The following is a 17,467-nucleotide window of genomic DNA, read 5'->3' on the forward strand; positions in this document are numbered from 1 at the left end:
CACATGCTGCATGCGCATATAAGTGATAAACGTGCTGCAAGATGTTGAGGAATTTGCTTTTTGCTGCTTGATGCTGGAGGAACAAATGACTTGATTCGAAGTGTGGCACAGTGCCAGTATTATGACATAACAGTGTCTTAGTACTGTGGTAATCTTTAAAAGATTGTTATTGCTATATTTTTGTTACTTTTTTTACTTAGTAAGGTCTTTAAAAAAAGTGTGATCCTATATTTCCCATAACACATCTTGATGGCATTGGCTCTCACACCCTGCCTTCTAAAATAAAGGCCTCCAACTTACAAACTCCACATCACACAGTTTGTGATTTCTGGTGCTGAAATGTAAAAATTATAGCCACTGAAAGTGACAAGCAAACTAAATAAGACGCCCTTCAGAGAGACATTAACAGGGATACCCGAGCTCAGGTATCCATACAGCAACAGTGCGTGTTTGCCGTGTATTTCCCAGATGGGAGTGCTTTTCAGCGTTGCTGAAAAAGACCATACATACTCAGCAAACATACTGTGTGTAAACAGATGTTAAAAGGAGACGGCGCTCCCCTCCCCCTCCAGTCTGCCCCTCTCCTATCTGCGGTATTCTTATCCTCTGATGTGTACACTTGGTGATCTTCAAAGCCGAAATCATGGTGGAGGGTGGGCTCACTTGGCTTGCAGCTTCTCCTTCTTCTTCTTTTTTTATTTAGCAAATATAATGGCAGCATTTGATGCAGTCAGTGCTCCAGTGAGTTTCTCATTGAATGACTCCTACTGGGGGTGACTGATGTCTTTGACCTGTTTGGACTAACAGCTCCAGGATCAGAAACACATTTGTCTTCCTCAAAATGCTAGGAGTTTCTGCTGCTGTCCTCTTGGAATGTAAAACTCCTACAGACCTCCTACAAATCTGGACTCCTCTAATCCCACAACAAAAGTATCTGCAGCTGGGGGTTTGCAGAGGTGCACGGGCAGCTTTTGTAAAGATCAAACATGTTGATAAATTGCATGTCATTGCTGTGACTGTGTGACTTTTGTGTAGGTGAATACCATTTCTCCCTGTTTGCCAACTGTTTTCTTTCTTCCCGTGTTTGTTTCAGGTGGAGCTGGATCAGGAGAAGGGGTTAGAGATGAGAAAGTGGGTTCTGTCAGGAATCCTGGCCAGTGAAGAGACCTACCTCAGCCACCTGGAGGCCCTGCTGATAGTATGTGTAATATGAAAACAGGCTTTTAAAAGACGTTCTTAGCTTTAGTTTAGTAGCAGCTCAAAATGGGACCTATTAAGGTCATTTTCAGCTGTTTTATAATTTTATTCTGGGAATCCATTAGTGTAGCTTTGCCTGACTTGCAGTTCACAAAAACCCTCAGTTATGTTATAGTCACCTTTTATCCATCCACTCAGTCCTCCTTTGTCTTAAACAAGCTATTTTAGTTCCTTACTCCTGAGGGCCTCTTAATTAAATTTAATTTAGTGGTGTAATGTAAGTATTTTTAAACAAGTTCAATTTTCTAATTCTTTTCTTTAGTATTTCTACGTCATGCTACATTCTACTTTTGCAGTTATTATACTTTATATTGTATTATTTTAAAAGATTCAGCCAATAGTTATTTAGTGGGCGAATACAAAGTATATAAACTGATAATGTTTTAGAATAAGGTATTCAGTAATGTGTAAATGAATTGAAACGCCTATAAGTGAGGTACTAATGACTGAATGAATATGAGTGTGCTATAAGCCACTGTGCGCAATGAGCATATTGACTTTGAAAAAATGTCTTCATGTTCATACAAGTAACAAGGACGTGCATGAACATGCAATCCAGAGAAAAGCTAAAACCGACCCCACGATTTAATATCGTGTAGAACCACAAGATATCACAGCAACAATAACTTGAAGTAATTGTTGTTTTCTGTACAACTTTATCAGTCTCTCATGTCGTCGTGGAGGAATTCTGGCCCCCTCTTCTTTGCAGTGTTGCTTCAGTTCATCGAGTTTTGCAAGTAGTTGTGTGTGAACAGCATTTCAGTCAGATAGAAGTCTGGACTTTGGCCTCATCACAACGTTGCAGCAACTGGATTCTTTTCTTTTTCTGCTGTTTTGTTGTAAATTTGTCCTGTTGCATGACTGTTTTGGCCAAACTTTACCTGGTGAACAGATGGTCTCATATTTTACTCTTGTGTATACCAAAGTATTCTAGAGTTCAGTGCCGATCAGTGGCTGTAAAACAAGGCAGAATCATCAAATTATCGCCCCTCCACCTTAACCACCTCATATGTGCTTCACAGCTGGTATGAGGTATTTGTGCTGATATGCTGTGTTTGGATTTTCCCCGAAGTGCTGGTGTGCGTTATGGCCAGATAGCTCCACTTTGGTCTTGTATTTCCAAAGGACATTTTTCTTAGAAGTCTTGTGGTTTGCTCATACTCAACTTTGAAAACCTAGACTGTGCTGCTACTTTTTTTGTTTTTTGTCAGAGAGAACAGGCTTTCTCCTGGAAACCCTTCAAACAAGCCATACTTGTTCAGTCTTGTTCTAATTGTACTCTCATAAACTGTAACATGCTAACTGAGGCCGGTGAAGTCCGAGATGTAGCTCTTGTTTGGTTTTTTGGTTTTCCTGATCTGATCATAGTGCGGCCTTATCTTTGCGTGAATTTGCTGGGTTGTCTGCTGATTTGAAGACTGTGGTGTTGTCAACACACCTGAATGCTCTGGACCAGCAAACTGCCTAAACCTCTGGTTTTATAGAGATGCTCAAACTTGGTGATGATCAATTAATCAAGTGCATTTGACTATCAAAATGTGACTTACCCTCTTATATTTCCTATTGAAGCAGGAAAGGTGTACTTCACTTTTTACAGGACTGAATATATTTATGCTAACGCTTGCGTATTTAAAAATAATGGATGCAGGATTTTAGCAAAGTACTTTTATTCTTTGTCATAAAACTAGAAAAAGCAATTTGAAACCTAGCACACTTAGCCTTAGAAACACGCTCCAATTATTACAATTTTGTTACCTTGTTTTGTATAACTTTTGATAAGATAACCGATGTAAGCTAATTTTGTTAGCATAGAGACTGGTCCAACCATTTTAAATAGCAAGTAAGTAATAGATTTTCTTCATGCAAACAAACAACAAAACTTCTTGTTATAAAACAAATTTCTTTGCTTAACTGTGTTTTGTTGTTTTTGCAGATATAATGTTCACATTTTTAGAATGATCTCATGTTAGCTAATCTTAGCTAATGCTACTAAACCTATCAGTCACCTTTAGCATTTACTGTATTGACTCATGCTCTGTGGTTACTGTTTTGCAAGGCCTTCAGTTATTCTTTATAAATGGTCACATATGGTTGTGATTATTTTTCTAGCCCATGAAACCTTTGAGAGCAGCAGCCACAACATCCCAACCGATGCTGACCATCCAGCAGATAGAGACCATCTTCTTCAAAGTACCGGAGCTTCACGAGATCCACAAAGACTTCTATGATGCTCTGCTGCCTCGAGTCCAGAACTGGAGCCACCAGCAGTGTGTGGGGGACCTTTTCCAGAAGCTGGTAAGTAAGCAGCTTTGTTTGATTTAATGGGGTGAGCTGGAAAACAAAAAAGTCAGTCTCAACATAACTGTAAGTTGAGAATGTTGCTCTTCCAGTTAACTCTCATCCTCTGTCATAATGATCTCACTGTTACAGCTGGTGCTGGGAAAAAAAAGACAAATGTCACCTGTTGTTCATGGACGGTTGCTTTATGAGACATGAATGAAAAGCTTTAGCCAGAACGTGTTCTTCCGTTACTTCTATTAACTTGGAATTCGGGAGAAACAGACAAAGTAAACAAGGAAGTCTGAACGCAGTGAAAAACAAAGTGTTTGATGAGCTGATAAAAGTGAAACATTCCTTTATTTGATTTGATTTGTAACAGTTTAAGCAGAATTTAGCCACCATATAAATAGTGGCAGTCCTTTCAGCTGTTCTCAGTCCTCCTTTGGATAAAAAGAGCAAGCATCAAATAACATGAAACCTCCAAGCACCAAATTGCATGTTGGTTTTTGATCAAAGAGACCACCATTCCTCAAGTCAGTAACTTTCAGATGCTAATTATAGTGCTCCTTAAATGTCATTCCTTGATCATTAATGAGCGTTAAAAGAGGGGAGACTTGGAGAGGGGAAAGGTGGGAGTCTTTGGCTGTAATGTAATCCTCAGTGGATCTTGCATGCACATTTGAGTAGACTGCCTGGAGTCATCTCCTGGCCAGATAAAAGCCTTGTTTCGCCACATGACAAGCAGTAAAGGAGTGCAAAAATCCTCTATAGAAGGTTAATGAATAAGAGCTACCTCAGTGTTTGCCACTGGATGACGAAAGATTAAAGACGCATACATGCAGGGATTGCTATAAACACGTGCACAAACATTGAATCACACTCTGCTTTATCAGTTGCCTCTGTATTCCTGCCATCTCGTGCCTGAGCAGGCACAGCACACTGTGACACTGTGGTGCTAACAGACTAGTAAAATCTATCCGAGTCTAAGCTTTATCTGCTTGTGCCCTTTAGGCCAGCCAGCTCGGAGTGTACCGGGCCTTTGTGGATAACTATAAGGTTGCTGTGGAGACGGCAGACAAGTGCTGCCAGGCAAACGCTCAGTTTGCAGAGATATCTGAGGTATGTAATCATGCTACGCGCAGCAGGACTGCAGCAGGCAAGTGTTTGATGTTGTGCAGCTCCCCGGGACAAGTGATGACAGGGCTGTTTTCGGCAGTCCTCGCAGTGTAATGAGCTGAGCGACTGCAGCAGTTGTTTTAATTGCTCCGTGGGTCAGTTACTGTGATTTCTCAAGTTTTTTTTGTCTTATTCCAAACATTTCCTCTGGTGTTGACTTCCTGGCAGAATCTCATGGTCAGAAGCACAAAGGATTGCAAAGACCAGTCGGCTAAATATTCACTGGAAAGTGAGTAGTGACTCAGATGAACACAGCGCCTCCACGTTAATCAATATTGCTAGGAGTAGTTGAGTTATGATGAGGCCTGTTGAACTGACTCTTCCTCCTCCTCCTCCTCCTCCACAGCTCTCCTCTACAAGCCTGTGGACAGAGTGACGCGCAGTACTCTCGTTCTGCATGTAAGTTGGCTCTGGAGCTTCATTTTATCCACATGAAGACTTTCCTACAACTCTGTTTGTCATATTTCCTCTATTCTAGGACTTACTGAAGCACACACCTTCCAGCCACCCAGACTATCCGCTGTTACAGGATGCCCTGCGCATCTCCCAGAACTTCCTGTCCAGTATAAACGAAGAGATCACACCGCGCAGGCAGTCCATGACAGTAAAGAAAGGAGAGGTCAGCGTTTAATCACTGCTATGCTCATATATTTGACTTTCTCAGTGAATCAGCGTCATTGTACAATTCACCTTTACTCCCACGCCTGCAATTTCCACTTTATCTGGACTGTTGACAGTAAAATGTTCAAGGTGCCTGGAAGCTGCTGTAAAAGCGTGTGTCAGGTTGCTGCTGAGTCATCTCACCCTGTCTGATGTAGCCATGAAGGAAGTGGAGCGTAGAGGAAGCTCATGACAAAGCCGTGCAAACACACTGGAGGCGAGGGGTCTCCAGGAAAATCCGTCGATTACCTCTGTGCTCACTCCCATCCTTCCCTCAGAGCTGGTCCATCCCTGCTTCCCAGAAATGACGGCTTATCAACTTTTACTGTCTAAATTGCTTTTCGCAGTGGGCGTGTACGGGCTTAGTAGTGCTTCCTGACCTCTCTGTCTTCCCCTGCGTCGCGCACCTCTGGGGTCTGAGTCAGATGACCCAGTTGACAACTTCCTCTGTTTTTCCTGGGAATCGGTTCTGCCCACCAGGATAGGATGTCAAATTCAAGAAAGTTTTCCAGAACATTCCTTTGCTTATTGTTCAGGAAGTCTGAACGCCTGCTGAGAGATCGACAGATAACAAGCCACGACTTGGCTATCAATTGAAAATATGGGTTTGTTGTTGTTTGCGCTCACCTCGTGACTAAATGTGCATCCATTGTTGATGTTTTGCAACGTGACTGCCTGTAATTAGCCTGAGCATTTAAACCCGCAAGCGTGTTTAGCTTCACCTCCGGTGTGCATGCCTCAGTTGTCATTTTAGTGCAGCAACATATAGCATTAGAAGGGTGTGAACTCTGTGCAGTGACAGCTGTTGTTTTTTTTTCCATTGGATTATTGACAGTTTGTGGTCTTGTTTCTGTCGCAGAACAATAAGCGGATGTAACCCTGCCACCTCTTTCAGAAACCAGGATGGTGTCGAACACGCTTGAGTCCGTCACCAGCGTGTTTGTGACTTGCCAGAACCAAGCTGGAGTAAAAACAGCAGAGGAAAACCATGCCGCAGTGATTTCCTTGTTTTTGTCAGACTGTGGTTGGTGTGGGATGGCAGTGTCTCATATGGGCAGTGTCACTGTAAACAGCCTCATCCCAGAGGTCAGAGGGAAGAAAGGGAATTTAGATGCATGCTGCTGCAGGAAAGCTTAGTGTCATCACATTGTACAGCATAAGCTCAGGCTCCGGTATCAGAACCTATTGCCAAATAAGAACCTGAAACACAGAGCATAAGAGGCTTAAAGAGACAGTCACCCCTGAGATCAAGCTTCACTCTTTCATGCTGGTTATACCAAATCAGACCAGGCAATGTTTTTTCAAATTTTTTCAGTCTTCTGTTGTCCAATTTTGGAGCCAGTGCGAATTGTAGCATCAGTGTTCTGCTCTTAGCTGATAGGACTGGCACCCAGTGTGGTCTTCTGCTGCAACGTTTAATGCGTTGTGTTCAGAGAAGCTCTTCTGCATATCTTTTTTCAACAAGTGGGCATTTGAGTTATTGTTTCCTGACTGTCAACTTCAACCTGTCTGGTTATTCCCCTCTGACCTCTGGCATCAACAAGGCTTTTTCAACCCGAGAACTGGTGCTAACTGCATATGTTTGCTTTTTTTCCGGAACCTTCAATGTAAACTACAGAAATAGTTGTGTGAAAAAATCTCAGTAGGTCAGTAGTTTCTGGAATACTCAGACCGTTCAAATTCACTTAAATCACCTTTCTTCCCCAGTCTGTTGCTCACTTTGACCTTCAGCAAGTTGTCTTGACCAGTAGACTGACTGATTAGATTTGTGTAAATGAGCAGCTGAGCATATGTGGGTAGTGTGCTCAGACAACACCGTTATATTTACATTCTATCATGCGGCCTCTAGGGCAACCCTTTAGTCACAGGCATAAACTGTATATAAAAGATGGACATACACTCATTAAAGCTGATGCGCAAACACAACTATGGGAAAAGAAACCTGGTTAGTGAATTGAACTAGCAGAGAAACCATTAGCGGTCTGTGTTTACATCCACCAGCCAGTACAACCATTCCCCTAACTTTAATCCTTAACAACATCCAAATGGGTTCGTTTTGAAACAATTACTCCCTCCAGGATTTGTTGGGGAAGGGAGAAACTATTCATAGAGACTAAAACCAATGTTATATCTAGTAATAATGATGCTTATTAATGTGGTTTAGTTGTGTGTATCAACATGGCAACTCCTGCGTGAAACTGCCCACAGCTAAAGTTCACTGGATAAAAGTTTCTGGAAAGAGAATTTACTGCTGAGTTTTTCTCTTGTACTTTTTGGCACTTTGAGCACTACAAGGCAAGCTTCATTTAGTTCCATTATATTTAAGCGAAGGTCGTAATAGCCTTTATTTCCAGCACTGGGCATTTCACTTCAAAACAATCTGGGTGGATAAATACTACTGGGTTGAATTCATCTGAGAGCAGTAGCAACACCGCAGCGTTTAAAGTATTCACAACCATCAGCACTTATATAATGTGAAACCGTTTTAAACTGAGCAACAACGTCAGACCTAAATTAGACGGTGTACTCTCAGCACCTCCTGTGGTGTGCCACTGTTTACTTTGCAGCAGGATAGGTATACTGGTTGAGATGTGCCATGCTTTGTACACACTGATCCCTTGTTTCCTTTGGCAGAACCGTCAGCTCCTGAGGGATCGCTTTATGGTGGAGCTGGTGGAAGGTTCCAGGAAACTCCGTCACGTCTTCCTCTTCACCGACCTGCTGCTCTGCACCAAGCTGAAGAAACAGGCTGCTGGGTGAGTCTGGGTCAGCGTCCAGCCTGAGGTTACAGATGCAGGCATGTGACCTGGAACATCCACTGGTTTAAACCCCCGTTGGGGAAATGAGAGTGACTCCACCCAGGAACTTAAATTGTCCTTTGCTGAAAATAGAACTATTTCAGTTTGAACAAACAGTTTTTGTACTCTGACGCTGCTAACAAGCAATTCTAAAGGCAGCTAAAAAATATATTTATTTGTAGCCTTCTTGTATCTTGTATTTCAACAGGAAAGGGCAACAGTATGACTGCAAGTGGTACATCCCCCTGGCCGACCTGACCTTTCAGACCATCGAGGACTGCGAGTCCAGCCCCGTCCCTCTCGTTCAGGATGAGGAGATTGATGCACTGAAGATCAAAATCTCCCAGATCAAGAACGATATCCAAAGAGAAAAGGTGACTACAGAAACATACGTGACAGAGTTCAGAACAAACAGCATCATACCACCAGGGCGATGACTGCTTTGTACCAAACAGACAAGCAAAAATAAATTGAGGAAGTACAGATTAACATGTGAGCAGAGCTGAGTGTCTAGACAGGCCTGTACTGCATTGACGCTGCTCCTGTTTATCTGCAGAGAACCACTAAAGGGCCCAAGGTGATTGAGCGACTGAGGAAGAAGTTGTCAGAGCAAGAGTCCCTGCTGCTTCTCATGTCCCCCAACATGGCTTTCAGGGTGGCCAACAGAAACGGCAAAGTGAGTCAGGGGTCCTTAGGAGGGAATTAGAGAAAGGAGTAAAGACTTCTCAAATGAAATAGGTTTTTTCTGTCATTGTTAATTTGATTTTTACTGCCCTCTGCAGTTGATACAATGAAATTGCACCATTTGTGCTCAAGAAACTATTGAAATACTCTTCCCCCCTTTTGTCTTTCAGGGCTTCACATTTCTGATCTCTTCTGATTACGAGCGTGCAGAGTGGAGGGAGATCATTCGTGAGCAGCAGAAAAAGTGTATGTTTTTTTTTCTTATACAAATTTAAGACAGGATGGCAGCACTGTTGAAGCAGCTTTAATGCTATTTTCACCCCCTTTCACTGTAACATACAGGCTTTAAAAGCTTCTCTCTGACTTCTCTGGAGCTGCAGATGCTCACCAACTCGTGTGTGAAGCTCCAGACTGTTCACACAATTCCAATGACAATGAATAAGGAGGGTAAGATATAGCATTGGATTAAATCTACGTTTTAATACAGCCTTGTGTTGTACTTAACATTTGACCCTCCTGCCTCCTCTCCCTCCACAGATGATGAGTCACCTGGTTTATACGGCTTCCTGAATGTCATTGTCCACTCTGCATCGGGGCTGAAACAGAGCTTGAGTAGGCGTCTTAAAGTCTTTTTTTTCTAAATAGAAATCATTTTGTTGATTACTGTAAAGGTTGCATGTAGTTTCACATCACTTTGTGTGTCGCCCCCCATCCCCCTTCCTCCCTTTTGCTTTCTCTGTCTCTCTGCGGCTGTCAGCTGGGAGGGCAGCTGCAGGAGAACAAGTGGGATTAGTCATGAACACTGTGTACAAGCCTCTTCAAATACACCTTTGAGTGCTCAAATCACCGCCTGCTTGAGAAACTTTACAGTGTTTGTGACAGTGTTTTAAAAACAAATAGTTGTCAGGAAACAGACAGTGATGTTTACTGGGACAAATTTACTGGGAAATGAATGTCAGAGTCACATTAACTAAAGAGAAGGAGAGGGTTCTGGTCCAAAGCCAGCAGTCAGTTGCAGAGACAGAGGGAGCGCACAGCACAGTCTGGGCATGTCTCAGCTGGGTGACTAATGTGGATGCTCAGTTTTGAGTTTCACTTTGATTCAACTGTTCTTCTGCTTGTACCCGCTAGACCTGTACTGCTCTCTGGAGGTGGATGCCTTTGGCTACTTTGTGAACAAAGCTAAAACACGCGTGTACAGAGACAGCACAGAGCCCAACTGGAACGAGGTGAGAGGACAAATCCGTATGCAGAAAAAGACCTTTACTGAAGCAAAAAACTCGGCCACATATTTTGCATGAAATTATTTGAGTAGTTTAAAAAAAAAGAACCCTCCAATGTATACTCAAGGAAATTCAAAGATTCACACAAATGTGCACACGGCTGAAACCTAACAAGCATTTGTTCTGTTCCTGTACAAGGAGTTTGAGATTGAATTGGAGGGCTCTCAAACGCTGAGGCTGCTCTGCTACGAGAAGTGCTGCGGCAAAGTGAAGCAAAGCAAAGAGGACGGAGAGGTCACAGACAAGATTGTGGCTAAAGGACAAATAAAGGTACAGACAAAACACAGAAGATGTGGGTCACAGCAAAAGTTTGTATGTTTGTATAAAAAACAACTTCAAAGAACGATTACAGCTTTAAGATACTTCTTATTAGATTTACCAGTAGAAGATCTGACCAGTAGCAGAGTTCCTTTGGTCCAAATCAGTATGAACATCTGGGAGTTTAGAAAATGGTTCAGTTTATATAATATTTTGCATGACTACACATGTTTTTTTTAAAGTTGGTCAACAAAAATGATGTCTGTGCCAGGACACTGGGATACTGTATGATGTAAAAAAATTCTGAACACTGCCATTTGCTGGTAGGTCCTGGTGTACTCAGTCTACATTTTGGGTATAATTTATTATTACAATTTATAATTCATGAAGTTGGCGCCATTATGCCATGTGCATAAATTCATGCAGCACTTTGACTTTAAGAAGCAAGGTGTTGGATTCTCAGATGCAGTAGGAATATTAGAGTCAGCAGAAAGACTTCTACAAACAGCTCAAAGCAACACACTAACTCCAGCTTGGAATAACATTTTGTGAATCTTTTAAACTGTGGTCAGCATTATTGAGTCTCAATAATTCAGCCTGTCACAGGCTCTTTTTTCTTCTTCACAGTAAAGACCTCAACTGAAAGTTTCATTTGTACACCTTTCACTCTGTTACACTTGTGCAGCAAAATGAGTGAATAAAAAGTCTGTATACATAAAAGCTATTTGGCCGATGTGTCCTCTGGTCTTTATAGACCAGTGCTGATACTGATCTCGACTTTAAATCTTAACATTTCCACGCACAAATCCGTGCCTCTGTAAATCGACCTTGCGCCCTCTAGTCTGTTGATTCTGGGCACTTCACAGTGTTGTCTTATCCGTGTTGGCTAATCCTGCCCTGTGGGGGCCCTTTGCCTTTGGAAAAAGAAACGAGTCTCGAGGTTGCCACTGGGTCACTTCAGCTTGACCCCCTGATTGGGTGTTGTGACAGGAGACGGATTAGACTTTGGGGTTGACCGAATGTAGCTGCTGGCACTGCTCCAGAGTATAACGGAGCGAGAAAGACTCACGGCTCTGTTTGATCTGGCAGAGAAGGGATTTCACTGCTGGACAGGTGGGTCAAAACACAGCGGAGCTTTAGAGGAGGGGGCATGGTGGGGGGTAGCATTCAGATATTTGCTAGCAGCTCCGAAGTAGGGCACCAGTCGGGTGTATCGTGGATTTGAATATTAAGTAATGCGTCAGATATGAGGAAGACGAGGCACGTGTTAGTTCTGATGTTAAAGGTCAATAGTGCTAATCGGTAACCAGGCTGAGAGGATCCTCTTTAGGCTACTTGATATGCAAATTTACCAGCCAACACTCCTTGCAGCGGCACGGGTGAAGCATGCTGGTAATGAGGGTAGGAGGGGATTCTCAGGAGTTAATCCCCCAAATCCATCTGGGAAGTAGAACAACACAGAGGCAAACGTGGCTGACTGGCGTGGCTTTGTTCCTTTCTGACTTCCAGTGAAATGAAAGGATATGAAGTCTTATATTGCATGAATGTGAAGATGGGACAGCGGGACACGATTTTTTCTTTTTCTTTTACTAAAGATTCAATGAAGAGGATCAATATTCTTCAATGGCTCGTTATTTGGGGAACAAGGACCCGCTGCTCTTGTTAGTGTGCTGGCTTGGAAAATTGTGATATCCGTGGAACAGCGCTGCTTTCTTTGTTTGTTTACCATCAGTCGGCAGAAAAAGCTTTTCGGATTTGAGAAACACAAATGCCAGAAATAAAGAGCGAGAGTAACCCAAAGGAAGAGGAGATCATGGATCAGGCAGAGGGTAGGCTTGAAGAAGAGGGAGACGCAACTCTAAGAAAACCCACGAGTACAGGGGCACGTCTGTGGGAAAGAGTCCGCAGCAGTCTGATCAGACCAAAGGTAACGATGTGGAAGTGAGCTGCGGGCTGCCGCGTTTTCACAGAATGTCTGGGAAAGCACTTTTTCCTCCCTTCTGGCAGATATCTAAAACCCTATTTCTGTCAGGCTTGAACTCTTTTGAGGTTTAGAACGTGTAGTGTAGCGTCTGTGATTATTTTTTTATCTTTTGGATAAAGAAGCATTATATAAGAGAATTGTTTTTCACCGAGCAAAGGATTATCTCAGTGAGATTCGATGGTTTCTTGGGTGACAGGACATCTGTCGCATTGGACAGGCACGGTGCTTAGTGGTGAGGGCGTGATGTTATCACATTACTCACGCCTGATCACTGTAAATAAAAGCTGGCAGTTGCTGTTAGTCACATGCCTCAAATAGATTAGTGGAATGGGATCACACCAGCAGAGACATGTGGTGCAATTACACTGAAATTTTCCCTAAATTTGTTCTCGCTCACTAACTTTCAGTTCAGATCAATAGGCGCATGTTTTTTATTTTTTAAATTGTGAACTCATTGTCCATGTTATTTATTTTTGTTCCTTCTAGTTGGATCCACAGACGCTACAAAGTAAAGACTGGCAGAGGACAGTCATCGCCATGAATGGGGTGAGTGTTTCCAGCTAACCAGAGAGAACTGGTTAAATTAGGAATGACACTGAAGTCGGCAGCTGATTGATGGGTTTCAATGTCGAGTCCAGACAAAATTTACTGGAAAGATAAATGTTGAGATTTAAACGCTGGTTCTCCTTGTTTGTCTCACCATTTCCTCTTATTAATGATGAGTAGATATTAAGAAAGTATTTAGGCTGCTTAAAATCCACTTTAAGATGTGTCAAATCTGCCATCCATCATCTTCGTTTAACCAGTTCGTTTGTTTTTGTGTTTCTGTTTAACTGGAATCGACTGTGCCACGTTATTAAAGGAGATCAGTTATGTTTTCCTTATCTCATTTTAAGATTAAGACAATGATGTCAGAGCATGTGCGAGTAATCCCAGTGAGCTAAAAGCCGAGTGACGAGTGCAATGAAAGCAGGTAAACATAATATCATCTCAGGGAAGTAGTTCTTGCATTGAGCAAAGAAGCCCCGCCCACGTGCTGTTCAAACCTTCAGTTTGAGAGGGGCAGCCAGCCCAAAGAAAGCTGGCTTAAAGCAAGGACGCAGGGAGGGAAAGCAATTTGTTTCAGATGGTGGATGAAATAAATATGATAACTGTGGACCATCTTCAACTGTGAATCATGCAGAGCTACTCTAGTAGAGTCCAAGATAAAAAATCAACTCTAGAAGTGAGCTTGAACCAAGGTAATCTATAAATCTGGAGGTGTATGGTGGTCGACTTGCCAGCCTGCTTTGGCCACTTGCCAACAGTTGCTAACTTTTGATTAACAGTCCAGTAAAACAGACATCATCAAGTCACTTTGCTGCCTCTTTATGTTATGTTATGTTTTAGGATTGAACTTGTTGTTATCACTCAGGCTGACTTTATCTAATCTTTGTGTCAGATTGAGGTGAAGCTTTCCATGAAGTTCACCGGCAGAGAGTTCAGTTTGAAGCGAATGCCTTCCCGGAAGCAGTCTGGCGTCTTTGGAGTGAAAATCAACGTAGTAACGAAGTGAGTAGCTGTTATGTGTTGACTGTTGTTGTTATCTATTTGTAAGATTTAACATGTTTCATTATGTCAGTATATGTGAAAGTTTGTTTGTTTGTTTTGGCATAATACCAGGACCCTAAAGGTGAATCACCAAAGTGGAATCCTGACTTTTTTCATTTTGTCATTCACGCCAGAAACATGCCAAACTACCTTATATGGAAAAAGCTTATTTGACTGTGACTAAAAAACAAAAGGAAAGAAGCTAGACCACCAAAAGTCAGAACAGACTGATGTAAATGTGGTTTTTAAAAACATTAGTACTGGTGATAAAGTAAATAGATTCAGCCATGGTGTGATGTACATGCCGTGTTTCTACGATTGGTGGAATTCTTAGTAGGTGTAACCTTGTTTTTGTGCCACTGTGTCTTTAATAGGCGAGAACGCTCCAAGGTCCCGCTCATTGTCCGCCAGTGTGTAGAGGAGATTGAGCGACGGGGCATGGACGAAGTTGGGATTTACAGAGTATCTGGTGTCGCAACTGACATTCAGGCGCTGAAGGCTGCGTTTGATTCAAGTGAGTTCACTTTAAACTTGGCAAACAGAGACAGCTGTTGTAGACCAAATATGCTTGATGTGAAGACAAATGTAAGAAAAGAGTCCTGAGAAGTCGACTTCCACCCTGCTCAGTATTTTTATATATTTTTTTCAAAGCTCTTGTATTCCTTGGTATATACTGACGGATGTCTTCTTTGCCTCGCAGACAACAAGGACGTGGCTCTCATGATGCGGGAGATGGACGTAAACGCCATCGCTGGAACACTGAAGCTGTATTTCCGTGAGCTGCCGGAGCCTCTTTTCACTGATGAGTTGTACCCAAACTTTGCTGGAGGCATTGGTTAGTCACCACCTTGTGTTTCACTAACTCCTACAGCATCTTCGTTGGTCAGGAGGGGATACATTTGTTGTTTTTGTCACCAGAATATTCATATGTGCATCTGTCTTACAGCTCTATCTGACAGTGTGGCCAAGGAGAGCTGTATGGTCAACCTTCTGCTGTCCCTACCAGAGCCTAATCTGTTGACTTTTCTCTTCCTGCTTGACCACTTGAAAAGGTAAACAGCTTTCATTAAATTTGTTATAGCACGTGCTGAGTAGTCAAAATAGAAGACAGTACAAGAGCATTAAACAAGACTTCAAAGAATTACATTCATATATCAAGTTTTTTTTTGCCTCTTAGGACCATTTTTTTGTGAAAAGAGTACTGAAAAGGCAGAATGTGATCATGAGCTCTGAATAGTGTTGTAAGCAGCTGAAATCAGTTTGCTCTGTAAGGTAGCTGGACATGTAGCCTTAAACATAGGGTTAAAGTAGAGCCAACGCTCCTTCACATCAGAAAAGCCCCACAGACATGGTTCTTGATGGTACTTGATCTTTGAGATTTTCTGGACATGTCCAGCTGGGGCGAGGGAACCCTGAGGTAGACTCAGAACTTCCGTGAGGGAATTTATCTCATCTGGCCTGGGAAAATCTTGGAATCTCCCAGGAGGTACTAGAAAACATTGCTGCCCAGAAGGACATCCGGAATATCCTGTTTACCCTGCTGCCTTACAAACAGAAGAAGATGGGTGGATGTTTCATAGTTTAGTTAAATATGAACTTTGTGTGGTAAAAGATGGTTATGGTGACTAATTTGAATGTAATTGTTTGCACACTTTTGGTACAGAATCACGTTTTACCTCATCTCTTGCATTTACATTTTATACCTTTTGGTGAAGATGTGCTGTTTAGTTAGGATTTTGCTAAACTAATGTTTTGTTTTGTTTTTTTACATTATTCTTATAGGGTGGCTGAAAACGAAAGCATCAATAAGATGTCTTTGCACAACATAGCCACCGTCTTTGGCCCCACTTTGCTCCGGCCATCTGAAAAAGACAGCAAACTCTCAAGCAGCTCGCAGCCAATCTCCATGAACGACTGCTGGTCCCTTGAGGTCATGGCTCAGGTAAAACCCGTGATGAGTGAGACTGCAGCGTTTAGAGCGCCCGTATGGGTCTGATCGCTTCTTCGTGTGTCTCCATAGGTCCAAGTCCTTCTCTACTTCCTTCAGCTTGAGAGGATTCCCACACCTGACAGCAAACGTCAGAGCCTTCTCTTCTCTACTGAAGTATAACAGCAACGTCCTACTGTGAGGAAGAATCTCAGCTGCTTCAACAGGTGGACGCTGCTGGTTTCCTATCCATGTAACCACCAGGGGGAGCCTTCGACCCACTGAAAACTGGAAACAGCCACCATGAGCAAAGCCATTTCTCCTGGAGCTATAATGACCATGCCGTGTTCTGTTTAAGCTTACCTGCTGTGTCAGTAAAAGGCATCTGATTATGACGTGTGGACAAAATATATCACTTCTTTTTTAATTTAAAATTTTAAAAGCAATATTAGAATACTATATTTTAATGTTTAGCCCCACTCTGTTTGGTCACTGTGCACATCAGCTCCATATCCATAGGGGATGACTTCTGCGGGATTTTATAAGATGTGGGGTGGATGATGGACTTGATTAAAGGACTTCTATTTTTCAAGTCTAAACATGTTTTTGTTTTTTGTAGATATGTTTGACTTGGTTTCAAGCTCACCTGTGCCAATGTTTCCCTGCTGACGATCAGTAGAACATTTCAGTTATCCTAATGTTTACACACTCTGAATTTTGTACAGAATTTAAAACGTATAAGACTGAAAACTGTAGTTAAGATGCAGCAACATGCAGGCATGTTGACCTCAACACTGTTTTCTGTGCTATACAGTTTGTGTAGTGACCTTTTACAGGTTCTTCTGGTGGAGTCCGGGCCAACTTTCATGTACATACCAATTCTTTTTGGAGGAGGTACAGAGAAGTGAAAGGAAAAATCATTCCAGAAAAAGCCTATTTTTTCCACCCGTGGAATGTATACTGTGCTGTGTGTTAATTTCACACTTGTCTTTTTACCCATAATTCATGTGTCCACATTTTTTTTTTGTTAGCTTCTGTCTGAACTTATGTATTCAGCTGGAATCAACATATATATATATATATGTGTGTGTGTGTGTTGCTTTCTACATTCCTTCTCTGTAGTCTTCCACCTTTATATAACAAAAACCACACTGCTGTAGAAATGAGAGCACTTGGGAATGATATGATGATCTGGAGCACCAAACATTTCCCAGTAGGATTCTTGAAGCATAGTGATGCACTCATGTATCAACAGTTATTAATAAGTTTATCATTGACATGCTGTACCTAGTGTAAGTTAAAGCTCTGTGAAAAAAACACTGTGTATTCACATTTTTTTTCCAAATCATTTTAAGTATTTAAACATGTTAGCACAAAGTCTAAAGGCTTTTGATTCATGTGAAATAAGCAATAACTTTTAGGATGACCAGTGTGATATGTGAATAAATACTTGGCAGTATTAAACTCTTCTTGTGTCCTTTTTCAGTATAAAGTGTCATCAGGATAAGGGGTTCATTCCTCTTTAATGAATGAAATGTACTGAACTGAGCCTAAACCACATTCAAGAGTG

The 17,467-nt window shown here is 42.1% G+C and overlaps 1 protein-coding gene across 3 annotated transcripts in view; it reads left to right on the top strand.

The window, feature by feature from the left end:
- Positions 1–17,361, top strand: part of si:dkey-91m11.5 (PH_BCR_vertebrate and RhoGAP_Bcr domain-containing protein) — a 31,719-nt gene extending 14,358 nt beyond the window's left edge. The window contains exons 3-23 of one of the 3 annotated variants that reach the window (XM_003448557.5): positions 1,094–1,198; positions 3,367–3,552; positions 4,549–4,656; positions 4,882–4,942; positions 5,060–5,112; positions 5,192–5,332; positions 8,008–8,129; positions 8,380–8,545; positions 8,728–8,847; positions 9,026–9,101; positions 9,198–9,302; positions 9,393–9,467; positions 9,987–10,084; positions 10,277–10,408; positions 12,867–12,926; positions 13,822–13,931; positions 14,345–14,484; positions 14,671–14,805; positions 14,917–15,022; positions 15,753–15,912; positions 15,991–17,361. In XM_003448557.5, coding sequence (XP_003448605.1) covers positions 1,094–1,198; positions 3,367–3,552; positions 4,549–4,656; positions 4,882–4,942; positions 5,060–5,112; positions 5,192–5,332; positions 8,008–8,129; positions 8,380–8,545; positions 8,728–8,847; positions 9,026–9,101; positions 9,198–9,302; positions 9,393–9,467; positions 9,987–10,084; positions 10,277–10,408; positions 12,867–12,926; positions 13,822–13,931; positions 14,345–14,484; positions 14,671–14,805; positions 14,917–15,022; positions 15,753–15,912; positions 15,991–16,080 — 2,349 coding nt within the window. In that variant the 3' untranslated portion in view covers positions 16,081–17,361. Of the gene's footprint in view, positions 1–1,093; positions 1,199–3,366; positions 3,553–4,548; positions 4,657–4,881; positions 4,943–5,059; positions 5,113–5,191; positions 5,333–8,007; positions 8,130–8,379; positions 8,546–8,727; positions 8,848–9,025; positions 9,102–9,197; positions 9,303–9,392; positions 9,468–9,986; positions 10,085–10,276; positions 10,409–11,615; positions 12,324–12,866; positions 12,927–13,821; positions 13,932–14,344; positions 14,485–14,670; positions 14,806–14,916; positions 15,023–15,752; positions 15,913–15,990 lie in introns of those variants that run through there. The other 2 variants (XM_019365716.2, XM_025896908.1) reach the window with 2 other exon arrangements.
- Positions 17,362–17,467: the final 106 nt, after the last annotated feature.

This window comes from Oreochromis niloticus, linkage group LG12, assembly GCF_001858045.2.
Source record: "Oreochromis niloticus isolate F11D_XX linkage group LG12, O_niloticus_UMD_NMBU, whole genome shotgun sequence".
Taxonomy (NCBI): Eukaryota; Metazoa; Chordata; class Actinopteri; order Cichliformes; family Cichlidae; genus Oreochromis; species Oreochromis niloticus.